We start from the raw sequence: 18,138 nt of genomic DNA on the forward strand, positions 1-18,138 counted from the left end.
TCGCTTGTTCCTGAACTGCATTAGGATGTTGCTTTTCAAATGGTATATTCTATCCTCTCGCTATCCAAATATAAACTTTAGAAAATTTCAGGTAAAGGTAAAAGGCGATAAAAAGCAAATGCAACCATTTCTTTTATTTTGTGATGTAAAATTCGATTTTTAATAAAAAAATAATTCAACGATTTACCGAAAAAGCCAAAATCGATGGAGGCCGACGCGTTGATCCACGGTGTTCCAGTTTGCGCGAGCAAGTTTTGGTTCACACCAACATTAACAGAACATAAATGTGTTCGAAGTATTCATTCGTTATTATGTGCAGATCAAGACGTTGGTTATCCGAATTACGTCATGTCTGAGCCCAAGAGGAGAGATTATTTTGTCAATATCGATAATTACAAACTATTAAGAGGCAGGACTGGTACGTTATAATTATTTCATCTTGGACAGTCAGGAATTTCCCAAAACTGAGCTCTATATAACAGTTTGTTAACCCCATGCCGAGTCAGAGTTTTTGAAACTTTCCGAGTTGAAGTGAGTTTTGTTTAGAGCATTACATCGATTTCGATTTCATATAACTGTATTAACCCTTTTTACTCGGCTCGGTAATATGCTAAACGCGCATGCGTTATAACAGGCCTGTTTGTAATACCCCCAACGTCGTACAAGATTTCGCGCCTTTAAAGACATTGCTGAGGGGCCAGCTATCAGATATGAGTAAGCTAGGGAACCATACACCCATTCTGTTATAGTATGTACGTTTGACCGTGTTTGAAAACCGTGATTTTTACATGAATTTTGGGCACAATTTGTACGAGTTTTTAAAAATGGCGAGAACGCGACCATTACGCACAGATCCGCAGCAGGATGGGGAAGTTTCTAGGCTATTTTTGATGTTTTTGTTGTTGAAAATCAGTGTTCAAGACGTCAGAACTGTGTATAGGCACACATGGGATCAAGGTCCGCCATATTGGAGATTGTAGTGTCAACAAATCGAACCTCAGTCGTAAAATGGCCAGTGTCGTGTCATCGAAGAAGTGTAAGGTCAGCTAATCGTAATACTACGATGTCAAAATGGCGACGCTCCGAAATTATGATAGGCATTGCTGTATTTATGATCGTCAGCGTGGGCATGGTATCGATAAACACTGTGGTGTACGGCAATCAAACAAACTGTTCGTTGTAAAGTAATTATCTGAATGATAACAATGTCAACATATTTGACATCGCAAATCTGAATGCTATACATAGAATGCAACGGGACTTGGGATGTCAACACAGACATGTGTTGATGCCAGGTGACAGAAATAGTGCGCAGCAGTTTTGCCCTTGAAGGCAAGCAGATAAAATTGGGACCACTTTGGAAGACTTCAACACAATCAAGGTAAATATGAATATGTTCAGAATTGGCCATGTGTTGTATTATGAATGAAATGTATTCGTGTACTCTGTTCAAAACAGCCAGAAATGAATTTTGAAACTACTAGAATTTGGTGACCATGTATTTCTAATTTCCATTTTTTTTAGAGTGTCAGATTTTTAGTATGTCATGGTTATTATCTCAAAACAAGCAATACTATTTCTGATACTTCATTTGTATGTCCGAGTCAGGTTACACATATCAATCAGTTCAGATCAAAGTAAAGATATAATAAATTATATAAACAAATTGTAACTTTTCTTGACAAGTGTTCAACTGAATTTCATGAGTATTTACATAAACTATTGAACTATCGAGATAAGTCATCTGCTTATGTAATGTTATGTGTGAAGTGTATCTCAGAGGTGGACATTTATGTACATGTTTCATTGAAATAATAGCAAGATACACATAGTTCATTTATTGTTCTACATGTACATGTATGTTTGAACTCTAGCAATGTTGAAAAATTGTGAAAATGTAGACATGCATACAAACATGTCGGCATGCCACTGTACAATGAAAATTATTTTCATTTTTTCCTCATTGCAATTTTTATTTTCAGTTCAAGTGTTTTGTTCTTAGTGCATTGTATGATTTGCAATTTTGACATCAGCCAGAGTCAACATTCAAAAGAAATATTGAGAATAATAAACCTTGTCATTCTTATTATTGAATTTCAGGAAAAGAATACAATAACCCTGGGATAAGCCTGCACCTATTGAAATTGATATTTTGAAGATTCTACTCAATAGTGATGATGAGCTGTGTATGGACAAGTTTCATACCCAACAGAGTGTAAAAGGAAGAGGCATTACTTGATTGAACAGTGAGCTACAACTTCTCACACACTCAAGAAATAAGGATGAACATTGACAGTGGTACTACATGTATATTCTCAAAATGGAAAAAAAAAACCTACATGCACTCATTTTCATGACAATATTAGTCTATGATTTGTACCTTATTTTATCATCTACATATTTATATTGCAAATAGTGTTGTAAGTTGTTTGTAGCTCAAATTCTAACATTTGTATGCTGTATCACTAGTTTATTTGAGGGCATCATACAAGATGTTGTTAGTGTCTTGTTGTTTGTTATCTTCCTGTATCAACTTGGTTTTACAGTTTTACATGTAGTTCACAAATGAAGCAATGTAGGTTTATGTACGCATCTAGATAGTTTAGATACCACAATGTGATACATGCCAACGAGGTCAACAGTACATGTACATTGTAAAATACTTCTTTTTTTTAAATTCATGTAAGTTTATTGTTACATGTGTTGCCCATCATAAGTTCAATCATCAACACTTCTGATGAACACAACCGAAAATATTGTTGATATCAGTTAGAGACTGTCAGCTATTTTTGAAATAGCAGTGAAGTTATATGACCAAGTTATTTATTTTTGGGTCCTCTATGTCACACTGAGTTGAAAAGTGTATAGTAATATTAGAGAAAGAGAAATCACATTCGACTGAGGGCCTGGGGCCTAGGACCCTAGTGATATGATACTCCTCCTTTTTGAATTTTGGGATGACGTTTCAGATTTACCACAGTCCACCTGCATTCAGCACTTGATGAATATTAAAGATCATTTTTATGTTATAGATATTGTTTGTTGTTGTATATTTGCATGCTAAGGCACAACCATGTGATAATGAGCAATAGAATGATATGAAAAGTCTAGAGTCTTATGTCCACCTGCAAAATACAGAAAGAAATATATCAAGAAAACTATGATTTGTGTATTGGAGGCCATTTTGAATATTTAATGATGTCATGAGACAAAAATTTGCATATTTTTGGGATCCATGTTGCATTTTGATTCCACAAATATATGGTTATACCAGATGACACTTGGCCAGTTTGGATTCCAGTACACTTGTATTGTAATATGATATTTACATATTTTACATCATGTCACACAGATATATCATATGTTTACCCAGTACATGATGACTAAAAACAAAGATTTGGTGTCCAAATATTTACATATTATAAAATATTTGCATATAATTCTGCATGCTTATGACATTGAACAACAAAGTGCAATGAAAAATGAAGAATGTTTCAGGTTTCACCAATAGCAATTGAAGAATTTGTGAAAAATTCAATAACTTGACTGTGATGGCAGCCATTTTGAATATTTAATGAGGTCACATGACCATATTTGCATATTTTTAGGACCACTGTCTTTGTATGTATCCAAAAATACTTGGTTAGGTATGGTAAAACATGGTCAGTTTGGACTCAGGCACCCATGTAATATGACTATTTCACTTGTTGAATGGTATGCCGAACATATCAAATTACTGTATGTTTGCCTAGTACATAATGACTAAAACCATATCTTTACATCTGATGTCATATTTTCATATTATTCCACAGCCTTGCAACACTGAGGTCTAAAATTACAATAAAAAATTGAAAATATTGTACTCTGACTTATACAAATTGAAAAATGTGCATAAAATTGCATAACTTGACTGTAATGGCAGCCATTTTGAATATTTAATGAGGTCACATGACTGATATTTGCATATTTTTGGGACCACTATCTTTTGGTAATTCCAAAAATACTTGGTTATGCATGGTCAAATATGGTCAGGTTAGACTTAAATGATCCTGTAATATGGCACTGTCTCTCTCGGAATCACCGTTCAAGAGTACCAAATTACTATATGTTCACCATATGTTGTATGGGGTGAAAATCAGAGTTTTGCTCCTAAATCCTTACATATGATGTAATATTTCCATATTATTCCACAGCCTTGTAACATTGAGGGCTAAAATGCAATAACAAATTGAAAATATTATACTCTTACCCATACAAATTGAAAAAAAGGCAGAGAATTCAATAATTTTATTGTAAAGGCGGCCATTTTGAATATATAATGAGGTCACATGATCAATATTTGCATATTTTGGGGATGCTTTTTTTATGATCAGTTCAAAAATATATGGTTTCACCACATCATTATTGGTCAGTATGGACTCAAACAATCCTGCAATATGGTACTTCCACTCCTTGAATTGCATACAAAAATAACGAGTTACCACTTGTTTACCAGGGTGAAAATCAAAATTTTATACATAAATCTTTACATATTATGTAATATTTCTATATTATTCCACAGGCTGGTAATATTTAGGGCTAAAATGCTATAAAAAACTGAGAATTCTGTACTTCCACCAATACAAATTATAAAAATGTGAAAAATACTTCATAACTTTACTGGTTTGGCGGCCATTTTGAATATTTAATGAGGTCACGTGACAAAATTTGCATATTTTTGGGAACTATGATATATATAGATTCCATAAATATATAGTTTTCTTGGGTCATCCTTGGTCAGTTTGGACACCAGGGGTTATGTTACATGATACTTGAACCCAATTTATACCCTCTCAGGGGCTCAGGGTTCAAAGGGTTAAATAAAAAAATATAAGCCTTATTAAATGAGCCTCTGTAGTGGCGATAAGTTGTAGCATTTAAGATTTCCAAAAGCGGCAGTTCACTGTAAATATAGGCAATCAGGATAATTACTAGTTATTGCACGCGCGCGCTCTCGATTTTAAAAGTCGTCTAACGCACGGATACTCATGTGGATAATTCCACGGCCGTGTTATAGAGGGGATAGTGGGTTCCGACGATCGATCGACAACAAAATGTGACGAGTATGATGGAAACCAATGTCGCTGCTAATTAATAATCTCTCCAAACATTGCCAAACTTGTGTCAGATCCTTTGAATCGAAATAACAAAACATTGGGGGGGGGGGGGGGGGGGTTACCATCTTGTTAAAATGACAATGTTTTATTTCTGAGTAGTTTTCGGTGGCCATCTTGGATTCTTAAGTTGCGCTAAATATAAACTTCTATAATGACGTCACCTTCATGTATTAGAAAACAACAGTTCTACCAGAGCCCTGATTGACTGACACGACCCTGGAGGGGCAATTGAGTCCCGGATTACTCCGTAAGCAAGCAGGACTACACTTGTACTTGTATACACCATAACTTAATTTTTTATTCAATTCATGAATTTGTAAGCACAGACAATTGAATCAATCTATTTATTTTTGAAGGATTATACCACAACAATAAATTACAGACTGGTTCCAGGTGCGGTGGGAAGTGGTTGCAATGTGTTTACAAACGTCCAACTGGGTATAATCGCATCAAACAACTTTGACTCAACTTTTTGATCCTGATCAGATATCTGACTGACTGACTGACGTGACTGACTGACTGACTGACTCCCTGCTAGGGGGTGGGGTTCGATGATATTCTACATGCATATTGCACGATCATCAGCACAGGTGTTTCGTTCTTCCCTTTGTCGCTTTTTGTCAATGAACAAATTTGGTTGACTCCATCCAGGGCATCACTGCAGAGACTCTGAGAGAGATCATGCACCATTGATAATCACCATAGAACTTCCATGGGTAAAGTAGCATGTAATGTCGTTATCATTTCCTGAGTTGAGAGAATGTTTACTGGGAGAAAATAACACTTCCTTGATGAGTCATGTTATTCAAACGGGGGATGGGCAATTACAAGTGCAAGAAAAATATACATGCACTGCCCGGGAATCGAACCCGGCTCGCAAGAATGGGAATCTTACATGCTACCACTACACCAGCAGTGCTGGCATTCACACGAGTGATATTTCATTCGACTAGATCATACGACTTCTAATGCAGCTAGCATAAAGAAAAGTGTTCATATAGAGAGATTCTTAAAATTTCCTCTATATATCGATCATTAAGATAGCAGTGTCTTCATTACGTAGGTTCCAAGTAAGGTAGAGCGGGCAGCGAGAGAACGATAAGTTGTTACGAAACATATCACGCAAGGACCCTTTAACTTATTGTAACTTTAACTCAACAATGTCGTCACAGAAATCATCTTGCCCGCATAAATGTGTTTTCGTTCACTGTGAAGTTAACTTAGATTATAGGTTGTTGGGAAAACGGTATATTATCTCATGCCATGTCATTGATATCAGAAATTGCTTTGGCGCGAATATGAAATATGAAAAACTATTCGTGCTTTTTAGTAGTCTACAGACATTATTAACTAATTTAAAGGACCTCATGGACTGGTATGCGCAGCTACATGCGCACATGACCCTCAAGAGTAGTTTCTAACTATAGCGATGTACACGCTAACTAAAGGGGCAAGCAGACTTCGCATTGAGAGCCGAAGAGGTGAGTTTTTTGCGAAATTTTAGTGTAATTTATGGTAATTTATGGTTCACACCATCGTTGACAAAAAATCGGATGTTTCTAGCTCATTTCAAAGTAAGTTTCTTGTCATATTCTCCAGGTATAACGCAACAACTCGATAATTCAGATAGAGACACAAGTCGACGAGAACTCAACGGGCATGCTACCATGAGGTGAGATCATTGTTCTTATCAAATATTTAAAATATTTATCACGCTTTCAGTATCGCCTAGCAAATATTCTAGTATATTACAACAATTACATTGTTTCGATTTTTATTCAGTCTAAATTACTTAACTTGGCATTAGTATCAAAAGATGTGTGTGATGTTGGCGAGCGAAAACGTTACGATTTGGCCATATGTACGTCGGCCGGCAGAGGGTTGCATAAGACTGACGCAGGCTACTACTTTGTTGAAATGTCGTCACGTAATCTTTCGATAAAGCGCAAGTAGCGTCTAATAAAATTGATGGAAGGCGATAAAGTGCCGGGTAAAATGATACGATTGGAGACGACACATCATTATATGTTCATTTTCGTCTATAACATTTCTATTCCGTCTAGAGAATACCCAGGTTTTTTACCCTTGACACGAAGAGGGATTAGACTTTCCGGAACTTATTGTATTTGAAATCTCAATGAGGTCTTACATCACCACTCCTGGCTAAAACTTTGTAAATCACAAGAGCATGTGCTCTGAGATTTTTTCATACAGACATGGCAGTTACAGAAAGATATGCATCTGTCATCACACCAACACATGTGCAATCGTTATGTACAAGGTCATCTTGATGTTTGATTTCGGCCTCCTTCCCTTCTAAGTTTAAAAGGAGGAGGGGGGGGGGGGGTGCTCCACCGTCAGATAATCAATTTTAATACATGCACAATGTACATAGCAGGTAAACAATTTGATTTTTAATGTTTTCCTTGTTAGGCTTGTAATTTTTTCCATGAAAGTTCACTGAAACAAGTATCATATTAGCAACACTCTGATTAGTAAGCGCATGGACTTGTCCTCAGAGAACCACGTTTTTAGAACAGAACATATCAATCCTTGGGGTAATCTCCATTATGATAAAACGCTGTAGCTTTATTAACATAACCTTTAACCCCATTACCTGTGTCACAGGAGTCATGGCATGGCAGGTTGATTTCCATGGTAGGGTTTATCTGTTAAGCGTTGTTTTGAGAGAGTGCAGGATTAGTAATTTGATTACACTCTGCCATTTACTCTTGATGGGATATTGTCTTAATGTTGTAAGGAAAGTTGGCTATGGTAGCATGTATATAGACTAAAGAAATGATTTGTAGAGTCATGCCACAAAAAAAGCAGAGACCAGTTTGATGGAACAAGTGTATAATAACAATCAAACTACTGTAGGTTCAAAATATGATCAATATCTTTGCATTTGAACATGGTATCACTGCATTCTGGTAAACATGTAGTGAGTGTACCGCTTGGAGAGATAGAATTACAAAATATATTCATTAGAAATGCAGAAGGGTGACATTTGGCACTCTGCTAGTAAGTTAACTAATCATAAGCCCATGGCGCACAGGCAGGATTTTGTTCTTGAAGTGAAGTGTAGGGCAGAATGGCAGAGGTTACTGTGTATGCAGTATAGGTCAGTTCAGATAACATTAACACCAATCAACTGACATGACTAGAATTGATAACAAAGGTTAATGTTTATCTATAACTCGTTAACAATAGATGGTAGCCATTGATAACAATAAGGATTAATTTTTATCCTCTTTATTATCTGTGTACAAATACAGGTTATCAAAATCAAAATCTCTTGGTAAGATAATTATTGTCTAGCCTAAAGGATTGATCTTGTTGGCTAAAATTGTAAAACTCAATGTAATTAAATTCTGATCTGTTCCCCACCTTGGAGAGTCCAGATATGTGATCTATAAAGGAGATGCAAAGTGCAATTGAGTCAAAATCAAGTAAAATGAATTTACATGTGCCTTGTCAGACTGATATCTAACTCTCTAAGTTTTACAAATTCCTTTCCTGCGATACTAGCTAAAGGACATCAAACTGTACACAGAAACTTATTTGTGGAAATGATGAAATCATTTGTTATTCTGGGTTTATTTTCCTTGCAGTTCTCCAAGACCAACATTTAGTGGTGCAGTTAATAACAAAAGAAGACAGAATATAAACAGTAATGCATCACAGGATCCAGTTTCACCGCAACATGAAGCAAATGTTAGATATTTATCAGAAGGTAGGTACTAACAGACTAAACCCCCTCCCCAACATACATACAGACTGTCAGTCTGTCAGTCAGTCAGTCAGTCAGTCAAACAGAGGGAAGGGGGGGGGGGGGATTATGAAAATACTTGTGATTTTGGCCAGGTATATGATGTAGTTGCAAACATTACATGACAGAAACCATCGAAGCTGCTTGGAAGTAGGACCGTAATTATTTTGGTGAAATCAATAATTGTAACCTCAGTTGGTGTTATTTGGCATTTTGCCGGGGCAAGCAGCTGACAAAGAGTATTGAATCTGAAAAGGAACATAATAAAGTTATGAAAGACCTTTTAAGTTAATGTAGGTTGCTGCCATGCAGGAAGACAACTTATTGTACTGTAATACCAAGTAGTCAGAGTAGTGAATGTATACTAAAGGTTGTGTGTGCTATGCATTGTCATAGAATTCAAATTGAAATTGTGTGCATTCTCACATAGCATTGTAAGAATTGAGTACAAGTGAAGTATTAATGTCTACAAATGTGTCTGGAATATTTTACCAATGTTAGGTTCCTTGTTCAACATAGTGGCTAAATGTGCAGGACTCGCTGTCACTGTGAGCATTCTGCTAGATTTTCCCCAAATAATTGTAGCTGCATAAACTAGGGAAAATATTGCATTATCAATTACACTATAACTTAGCTTTAAAGTGGTGCTTATGTTTGACAACCATGCAAAGTAAAGTGTTTGTACAAAACCATGAAAGAGAACGTGAAAATAGAGGGAGTGAAAACATGATAGTGAAGTTGAAATTTAAGTTATGTTTGGGTTAACCAATATAAGTATCCAACAATAAAATCAAATAAATAGAGAACTTGAAACCCCTAATTTTGTTTGCATTATTGATTTCGTAGGACCTACTACCTTTTGTTCACAAGAAAAACAATAACGTTGAGACAAAGCTGCTCAGTATTAATTACATTGGTTGTGAAACTTGTGTGTACATGTCCAACAGTTATTTAACCATTGGGAGGGGAAATTATTAAATTGCCTGTACATAGGCACTACACTTTGAACTGATGTGGTTTATGTGAGTTCACTTTTGAAAAAAATAAGAAAAAATTACATGAAATGATTTGACATTTGTATCACATGTACCGGTAGCATTGTGTGTGCAGTTATTTCTAAGACGTTGATAAATGAAAGCATGTGACAAAATACCAAATGAATATCAAGTTCTGTTAATGGTAAGAAACTAGAGTTTTAGGCAGTTGCTCTGCATATCAGTTAGAATTTAATGGTTAGAATAATTTAATATGACTATTTGATAAAAGACGAATGTGGCAAGGCAATGAAGTATATGTATTGAACATCAGCATATGGCGACAGTAATGAGGTTGCTGTAGACATTTGTCAGTCTGTTCATATCATGTCAATACATGTCGCAAGCTGATGGCATCATTTTTTACTTCTTTCTTCAGCATGGAAAAGGATAGAACATGAACTTAGCCACCCAAGAAAAACAACAGAAAAAGACAGTAAGTTTACTTTGGTGTCAGTTATTCAAATACCTTCATGTCATGTCAATGTCAACCGTGTTTTGTAAAAGGACCCAGGTTTGAAGAATGTCAAAGGTTATTTAGTGTCAAGTGAGTGTCATTTGATATGTGATGTCAGTCAACTTAGGAATGTATGGCTGGGTAATGTGCTACTGGAAAGACAAGAAGGCATAAATTACAAAGAAATGGCCAGTCATGTGCAAATAGTGCATACAAATGTCAAATAAATGTTCCACTGCAATAAGTTTGGATTTATGCTAGGTTTGTATTTAATATATGAGTGAGTGAGTCTTGCTCAGGTCATAAAAAACAGATCATTCGGTGAGCATTTATTTCAATTCAAAATTGATAAAAGGGTTGGTGGGGATTATTTTCACCTTTGTCTTGTGTAGTCAGGCATAAAAGCACTGTTTTTCCCCAGGGCAAAATGTCGGTAAAAACCTCTCAATTTCTCAGTCCATTTCCCATAGTCCACCATCTCACTTATGGTATACATTAGAAATTTATACAAATTCTTCCAGGCTTCTCTCTTCTGGTTATAAATCCATTGAAAACGTCGCACATTTAACCAACAACCTATTATTCTATACACTGCTACTAAATCTCACATAGTTGTGTCATTGAGAAAACCACTGACTCGCATACTGAATAGCTATGTACAGTCCCTGGTCAACAGAATAGCTGCTGGATATTTAGAATGCTATTGTACCAGTGTACTTGTTCCTACAGATAATGTTACAGTGGCACTATGTATTTAGGTACTGGTGTACCTGTCCTCAAGAACCACATTTATTGTCCAGGCTTCATTGATTATTCATGCATGTCTCAGTCTGTCTGTCTGTCACCCTACAAGATGTTTGTTTGTCATTGATGCTGATCATGTACAGGGCTATTAACTTACAGGCTACAGTGGTATGATTAGAGTCACAGAGGTAGAAATTACATGTGTAGGCCATCATTATCAGTTAAAAGTAAAATAAAATACATCATAGAGTAACTATGCTAACTGTTGAAATACTGTTGTACCTGTCAATAAGTTACCTATGTACCCCCATTGCGTGAGTCAGCACTAAAACACGAGTTTTACCATATGGTATTTCCTACTCCTATGCGACATGGCACATGTATACCAGGTGTGTTAATCATGTCAAATTTCTTCATTTTGTAGTAAATCACATCAAAATTAGGTCCACTGTCACAAATCAAATAGTCTCACTTTGATATGAAAATAGTGAACCTTCATATTAGTATAGGTGGTGTTAAGACAGGCAGTTTTTGCAGGGACACCCAAACGTTACACCTTGTCTAGCAGGGTATATTCCGGCCAGCCAATTTGAATTAGAATTTTATAAAATATGGAAAGAAAGCTGTTGTCAGGCAGAGTTATAGAAAAAGTTGGTCCTGAACAACAGAATGATATGCGAGAACATTGGATTGAATCAAAGGTAGTCTGTAATGTTTCAAAAGCCTACCAAAACTGTTAACTGTCTACATAGATGTCAGTCACATTAATCGTACCTTACACCATGGGGTGAACAACAAAATAAACTTACTGTTAATATTAAACTAAAAAATCTGCCATATTTGTCACAGCTACTATCACACTGGTTTTATTATCAGATGTCATGGTGTCTAAGAATACATGCATTTACCTGGGTACATATTTGATACTAGACATCTAAATTTAGCTTACTTGATTTAAAATTCTCTCATCAATATAAATTTGGCTTACTTGATTTGAAATTCTCTCGTCAATATCAATGTGGCTTTCTTGATTTAAAATTCTCTCGTCAATGTTCTTTCAACATACATGTAAAGATATTACTGTATTCCCACAAGGGGACGTTGCAGAAAAGAACATGGTTCATGCTACTACACCATTTCCCTCCTTTTATGTGCATTCATTCATTCTTTCCACAAAAGATTTGAACAATTAACCTGTTCATCATGCCAACCTTTTAATGCATGTCCCTAAACACAGACAACTTTCTGCAGCTCAATATATAATGACATGACCTTCAGTCTGTGAAAGCTAAGACAGACTGTCACACTCTCAGCCCAGTCAATGACAAATATGTACTCGAGACTTTCTGACAATCCTGCATATGTTATATACATATGCCATGCACTGCCACTCTTTTCCTAGTTTCAATATGTTCCATGATGGGAGCTGGATACTAGTAGTTGATGGTTTTTTTAAATACACTATTCTCAAGCTGCTAGTCACACACTTTCCTGAACTTGTCAGCTTCGTAACATTTCTGTTTTATTTCACTTTACTCATATCTATGAACATGTTTTTTCTACAAGTATTAGTAACTGTTGGTTTTATCAATTACGGAAACTAACTAAATGAAAGTGATAATAACAAAGCTTTAAATACATCAATATATCCACATTATCTTGGTTCACAATTATTATATCAACCAACTTGCGTCATTTGAAAAGAAATTCTAGTTTTATGAAACAGCATTTATTTTCTGCCTATCTGGGATATTGAAGTTTTGCTCTATATAATGTTCGGTGATTCTTTTTATCGTTTGTGTCATCTGTATATATTTAGAGAATGAAGGTTTCAAGTTGGTATTTCATTAATTCACTTTAACAACACATGTATGTATGGTTGACAGTCAGATGACCAGATTGTAAAATGAGACTGGCTTAGAGATTACACTCTGACATTTTGCAACATGCACGATAGCCATGTTCCAAAACATTTCATTCATTCATTGTTCTATCTATGACTGGTAGCATCATCAAATGAGAGAGAACATCTGTCATCCATATTTCTACTTTGGTTTGTAGCTTAATGTCATATTATTTTTAACTTTGGTAGCAATGTATGGTATGTTATCTCTACAGAGAGATCATATTTCTAGAGTTAGGACTTTGGTATGACCTCTCTCTATCCTTTATACAACTTGTGTATTACATGTAATTGTAAATTTGTCTTTTCTTTGTCAGGTGGACCAGTTTATTATATAGAAAAGTCTTCAAATCCAAATTTAGAAGGTAAGTAATCAATGAAAAAGTTTGTGAATGTAAATACAATCATTAATATTGTGAAGAATAGTGGGTATAGACAGAGTGGCATTTGAATGTTGTTGGTTTGAAAAGGCTAGAACAGCTCCATTCTTAAATGTTGCTGAATGGTATCGCTTTATTACCACATCAAGTGACTTGCACAAAAGATACCATGTCAACACTTGATTGTAGTGAGTATTGAAGTATTTATAGTAACCTGTAGAGTTTAGCGAACAGACAAGATTCAAACAGCTCAAGTACTCATTTCATGGGATTGAGTTGTAAACTCATCCATCAGCTGCATTGATTCAATCATTGCAGTACTTCTGTAGTGTTTGCTACTGTCTGGACAATAGACAGACTACTTACCAGTGGTCACAATTACAACTCCAAGAAGTCCACAATGGATAAGTCTACAAAAATCAATGAAATAATATATACATTGTATCACACTATGCACACAGAATGTGATACAATGTACTTGAAAAAAAGTATTGTTGGAGTGCCATTGAAGTCAGCTAGTTGTGGCACAATTTTACTGAAAGTCAGTAGAAAATGTCTGTACATTCAACAATTTACTGTAAATTATTTTTGGTTCAGATAAATTCTAAGAAATGGTTCTGAATCATGATATTGTATGTATGTACCAGCACAGAACCTTAGTTGTCAAGGTAACGATAAACCTTAACACAAAAATTTGTATCTTTCATACAACTTAATTGACTCCATTTTTCTTCTGCCAGGATTTGAACCTTTTGACCTGGATACCTGGAGAATTCATCAACTTACAAAAGACACACCGCTTTCATCTTAGCGTCTACAAAAACCAGCATTTTTTGGCATTAGCGTGTGTGAAATTAGAGTCTGTGTACTTTTCTATAGTATTTACCATATTTTTGACAATTTTAGTTTTGTGTGTGTTATGTGTACCATTGTATTTGTTCCTGTCTTGTACAAAACTGGAGCTAAATTAAGAGAGAAGAGATATTTGTATTTTTTGAAAAGAATTCATCAAATGTCAATTAATTTATGCGAGATAATAAAGAGTTTATATTGGGAAAGTTTTACAAATTTTGTGGTGTCTGTCTGTCAACTGTAATTGGTACCTTTTTAGCACAACTGAACTAAGGTATAGTAGTACCGGTAAAATAGGCATGGTGAAGTGTCTGTGTGTCCTTGAAGCCAATTTGACATGCCACTAACTTACAAAACAGTTCTCTTGCAACACAGTAACATTTGGTGTTACTACATGTATGAGATAACTTACAAGGAATCCAATTTGCTGTCATTTAAAAATGTGGCCATATGCAATGGATGACAAATGAGGTACCAGTATTTATTTTGGAACTTTTATTCATTGAACAACTTTACTATGTTTTCCTACTTGAAAAAAAGAATGTGAAACAAGACATGCCTAGAAAGTGTTTGAAAAGTGTGTTATTGTACACACAATAACACACATTTTTTAATTATTGGCACCCAGCAACTAAGAAACTGCACATATTAAACCGCAAAAGGGCAAAAGCATAATTTGTTTTTTCTTGAGGACCATTATAAAGATATAAATGGGTAATATTACTGTATGTAATTACAAGTTCCCTCCCTAGTGGTCCAGTGGAGCAAATACTTGCCTTCCAAGCCCAACCCTGACCCTGCCTATGGTTTCAGGTTCAGTTCCTACTATAAGTTGTAGAGTAGAGTAGAGTATAGTAATAGTGTAGTGTAGTGTAGTAATAGTGTAGTGTAGTGTAGTAATAGTATAGTATAGTATAGTAATAGTGTAGTGTAGTGTAGTAATAGTATAGTATAGTATAGTAATAGTGTAGTGTAGTGTAGTAATAGTATAGTATAGTATAGTAATAGTGTAGTGTAGTGTAGTGTAGTGTAGTAATAGTATAGTATAGTAATAGTGTAGTGCGGTATAGTACAGTACAGTATGATTTGTGAGGATTTGAATATATGCATGAGAATTCTCATACAGGTGATGGCTTCATACAAATGTGATGTATGTGGAAAAAATCCTTAGTGATTGTACACAGGAGAATCCATAATTGTGAGCAGCCATACAAATGCCAAGTGTGTGAAAAGACATTTACTCACAAATTTGATCAAACACATGTGAACCATATTGGTGAGAAGCCATGCAAATGTGGAATGAAATACTCTCACAAGTCACAAGGTTTCTTTGAATGTACATGTGAGAAGCCATACAAATGTAAAGTGTGCTGCAAAGCCTTCCGCTACAATGTACACCTCACAGACCATGTAAGACTTCATACTGGTGGTGAGAAAGCATATATAAAGGCAAAGTTTGTGGAAAGACATTTAGTCAAAAACCTAATATGGTCAAATACATGAGAATGCATACAAGTGAGAAGCCATACAGATGTAAAGTGTGTGGAAAGACATTTAGTCAAAAACCTAATATGGTCAAATACATGAGAATGCATACAAGTGAGAAGCCATACAGATGTAAAGTGTGTGGAAAGACATTTAGTCAAAAAATATGACATGACCTGACACATGAATCCGTACTGGAGAGAAGCCATACAAATGTGAAGTATGTGGAATGACGTTTGTTTTTAAACAAAATATGACCCCACACATGAGACGGCATACTGGTGAAAGGCAATACAAATGCAAAGTGTGTGAATTTAGTCAAAAAGCAGAAATGGCCATACACAAGACTCCATACAGGTGAAATGCCATACACATGAGACTCCATACAGGTGAAATGGCCATACACACAAGACTCCATACAGGTGGAATGCCATACACGAGACTCCATACAGGTGGAATGCCATACACGAGACTCCATACAGGTGGAATGCCATACACGAGACTCCATACAGGTGGAATGCCATACACGAGACTCCATACAGGTGGAATGCCATACACGAGACTCCATACAGGTGGAATGCCATACACGAGACTCCATACAGGTGGAATGCCATACACGAGACTCCATACATGTGGAATGCCATACACGAGACTCCATACAGGTGGAATGCCATACACGAGACTCCATACAGGTGGAATGCCATACACGAGACTCCATACAGGTGAAATGCCATACACACAAGACTCCATACAGGTGAAATGCCATACAAATGTGTATGTGGAACGACATTTAGTCTAAAACACCACATGACCAGACACATGGTGAGAATCCATACAGATGAGAAGTGTGTGGAAAGACATTTTAGTAGTCAAAAACCTTATATGGCCAAACACATGAGAATCCGTACTGGAGAGATGCCATTTAAATGTGACAGGTGGGGAAAAAATTTACTCAAATTGTACATTTGAAAACACATATAAGAATCCATACTGATGAGAAGCAATGAGAAAGAAGAAGAGAACTCTCTTCAAGGAAGGGAAGGGAAGGGAACGTGACTAAATATATTACATACTTGTGTCATGTTTATCAACTATTAAAAAGTTCTGTAAACCCAAAATTAAAGTGTAACAAAAAACTAACAAGCAACCGAAAGGAACACTAAATTTGACCTGCAAATACCCAATTTTACTAAGGGGGGAACCATTTGATTTCCTGGGGGGGGAGGATTTTGGGGAAAAATTTTGACAACAGGTGAAGGAGAAAAAAAATGATTTGATCCCATAATGGCTTGAGAAAAAAAATTGTTCCAACACACGGAAGTCAAAAAAAAAAAAAATTGTTGCCATGTGCCACATAATTGGCAACCGAGAAAAAAAATTTGCATCGCTTCTACATATGGAAAAAATAATTTGATGCAGGACTGACAATAGAAAAAAAAGTTTGCCATCACAGTGAAGGGAAAAACAATTTGCTGCCATACCCACTTCCTCCCCCAGAAATCAAATGATTCTCCCCTAATGTTTCACATGATCAAGATACCAATTTTATATACATTGGCATCTGCGAATAGCTTCGTAAGTTAGCCAGCAACCAATCAGAATAGAGATGTATAAGTAATTAGCTAGCAACCAATCAGAATAGAGATGTACAAGTAGTTAGCTAGCAACCAATCAGAATGGTGAATCACACAGCCATGTAGCCACAAAGTCATCATCATTCAACTGTAACCTTATCTTTATACATTTAGGCTTTACTAGATAATCTATCATGTCGAGATGTCCTGCATTGCCATATTTAATAAAATGGATTAACTCTATATCTATGTCTCCTCAAAATTTCCTCAGTGCTCAACTGTAAGATCTCTAATAGTACCTCAGGCTGCAAGTGAGTGTAGAGTTCTTCACAGTTAGAAAGTCCCATAGCTAATTCCCTCATCTACCCTGTATCATCATGTGTATGGATATGCTACTACTACCGTTTGAGAGGTATGACACATGCTTGTAGAAAGTATGACAAACTACTGCTGAGACCAGCACCATGCAATAATCACAGATATGCAGATTCACATGATCAAACAGCCATACAAGTACATATACAAGTACAAGGTCATGAAGGTTAGGGCGCCTTCAGTAATTATAAGGAGGGAGGGAATTAGGGGCTCACCTTTTACAGATCAGTTGTGAGGAGGGCCATATATTAGAAAATGGAAATTAGGGGAGGGTGTCATTTTAGTTTGACCCTTGTTATCTAACTTGCATTATTTTGTGATTTTGGCATGATCCCTCTGCTGTCACTGGTTCCAAATCTCACCGCTGCCACCATTGTAATGTAATATCACAATATATCAGTGAAAT

General features: G+C 35.9%; 1 protein-coding gene and 1 non-coding gene across 2 annotated transcripts; one reads left to right on the plus strand and one right to left on the minus strand.

Moving 5' to 3' along the window:
- Nucleotides 1–6,004: 6,004 nt before the first annotated feature.
- Nucleotides 6,005–6,075, minus strand: Trnag-ccc (transfer RNA glycine (anticodon CCC)). The gene has a single exon. It is a non-coding gene; the product is annotated as a tRNA-Gly (tRNA).
- A 510-nt stretch (nt 6,076–6,585) lies between these two features.
- Nucleotides 6,586–14,490, plus strand: LOC144435922 (MAPK regulated corepressor interacting protein 2-like). Its single transcript, XM_078124564.1, has 6 exons — nt 6,586–6,637; nt 6,756–6,828; nt 8,771–8,892; nt 10,342–10,398; nt 13,384–13,431; nt 14,187–14,490. The coding sequence occupies exons 1-6, from the start codon at nt 6,586–6,588 to the stop codon at nt 14,255–14,257; spliced, it is 423 nt and encodes a 140-aa protein (XP_077980690.1). The 3' UTR covers nt 14,258–14,490.
- Nucleotides 14,491–18,138: the final 3,648 nt, after the last annotated feature.

The sequence above is a fragment of the Glandiceps talaboti genome, chromosome 5, assembly GCF_964340395.1.
Source record: "Glandiceps talaboti chromosome 5, keGlaTala1.1, whole genome shotgun sequence".
Taxonomy (NCBI): domain Eukaryota; kingdom Metazoa; phylum Hemichordata; class Enteropneusta; family Spengelidae; genus Glandiceps; species Glandiceps talaboti.

Bases quoted from the DNA above. Each gene is read 5' to 3' on its own strand.
- LOC144435922 (XM_078124564.1), top strand. From the start codon at position 6,586: ATGTACACGCTAACTAAAGGGGCAAGCAGACTTCGCATTGAGAGCCGA. The intron at 6,829-8,770 runs GTGAGATCATTG...TTTTCCTTGCAG, and splicing joins AACGGGCATGCTACCATGAG to TTCTCCAAGACCAACATTTA. The intron at 8,893-10,341 runs GTAGGTACTAAC...TTCTTTCTTCAG, and splicing joins TGTTAGATATTTATCAGAAG to CATGGAAAAGGATAGAACAT.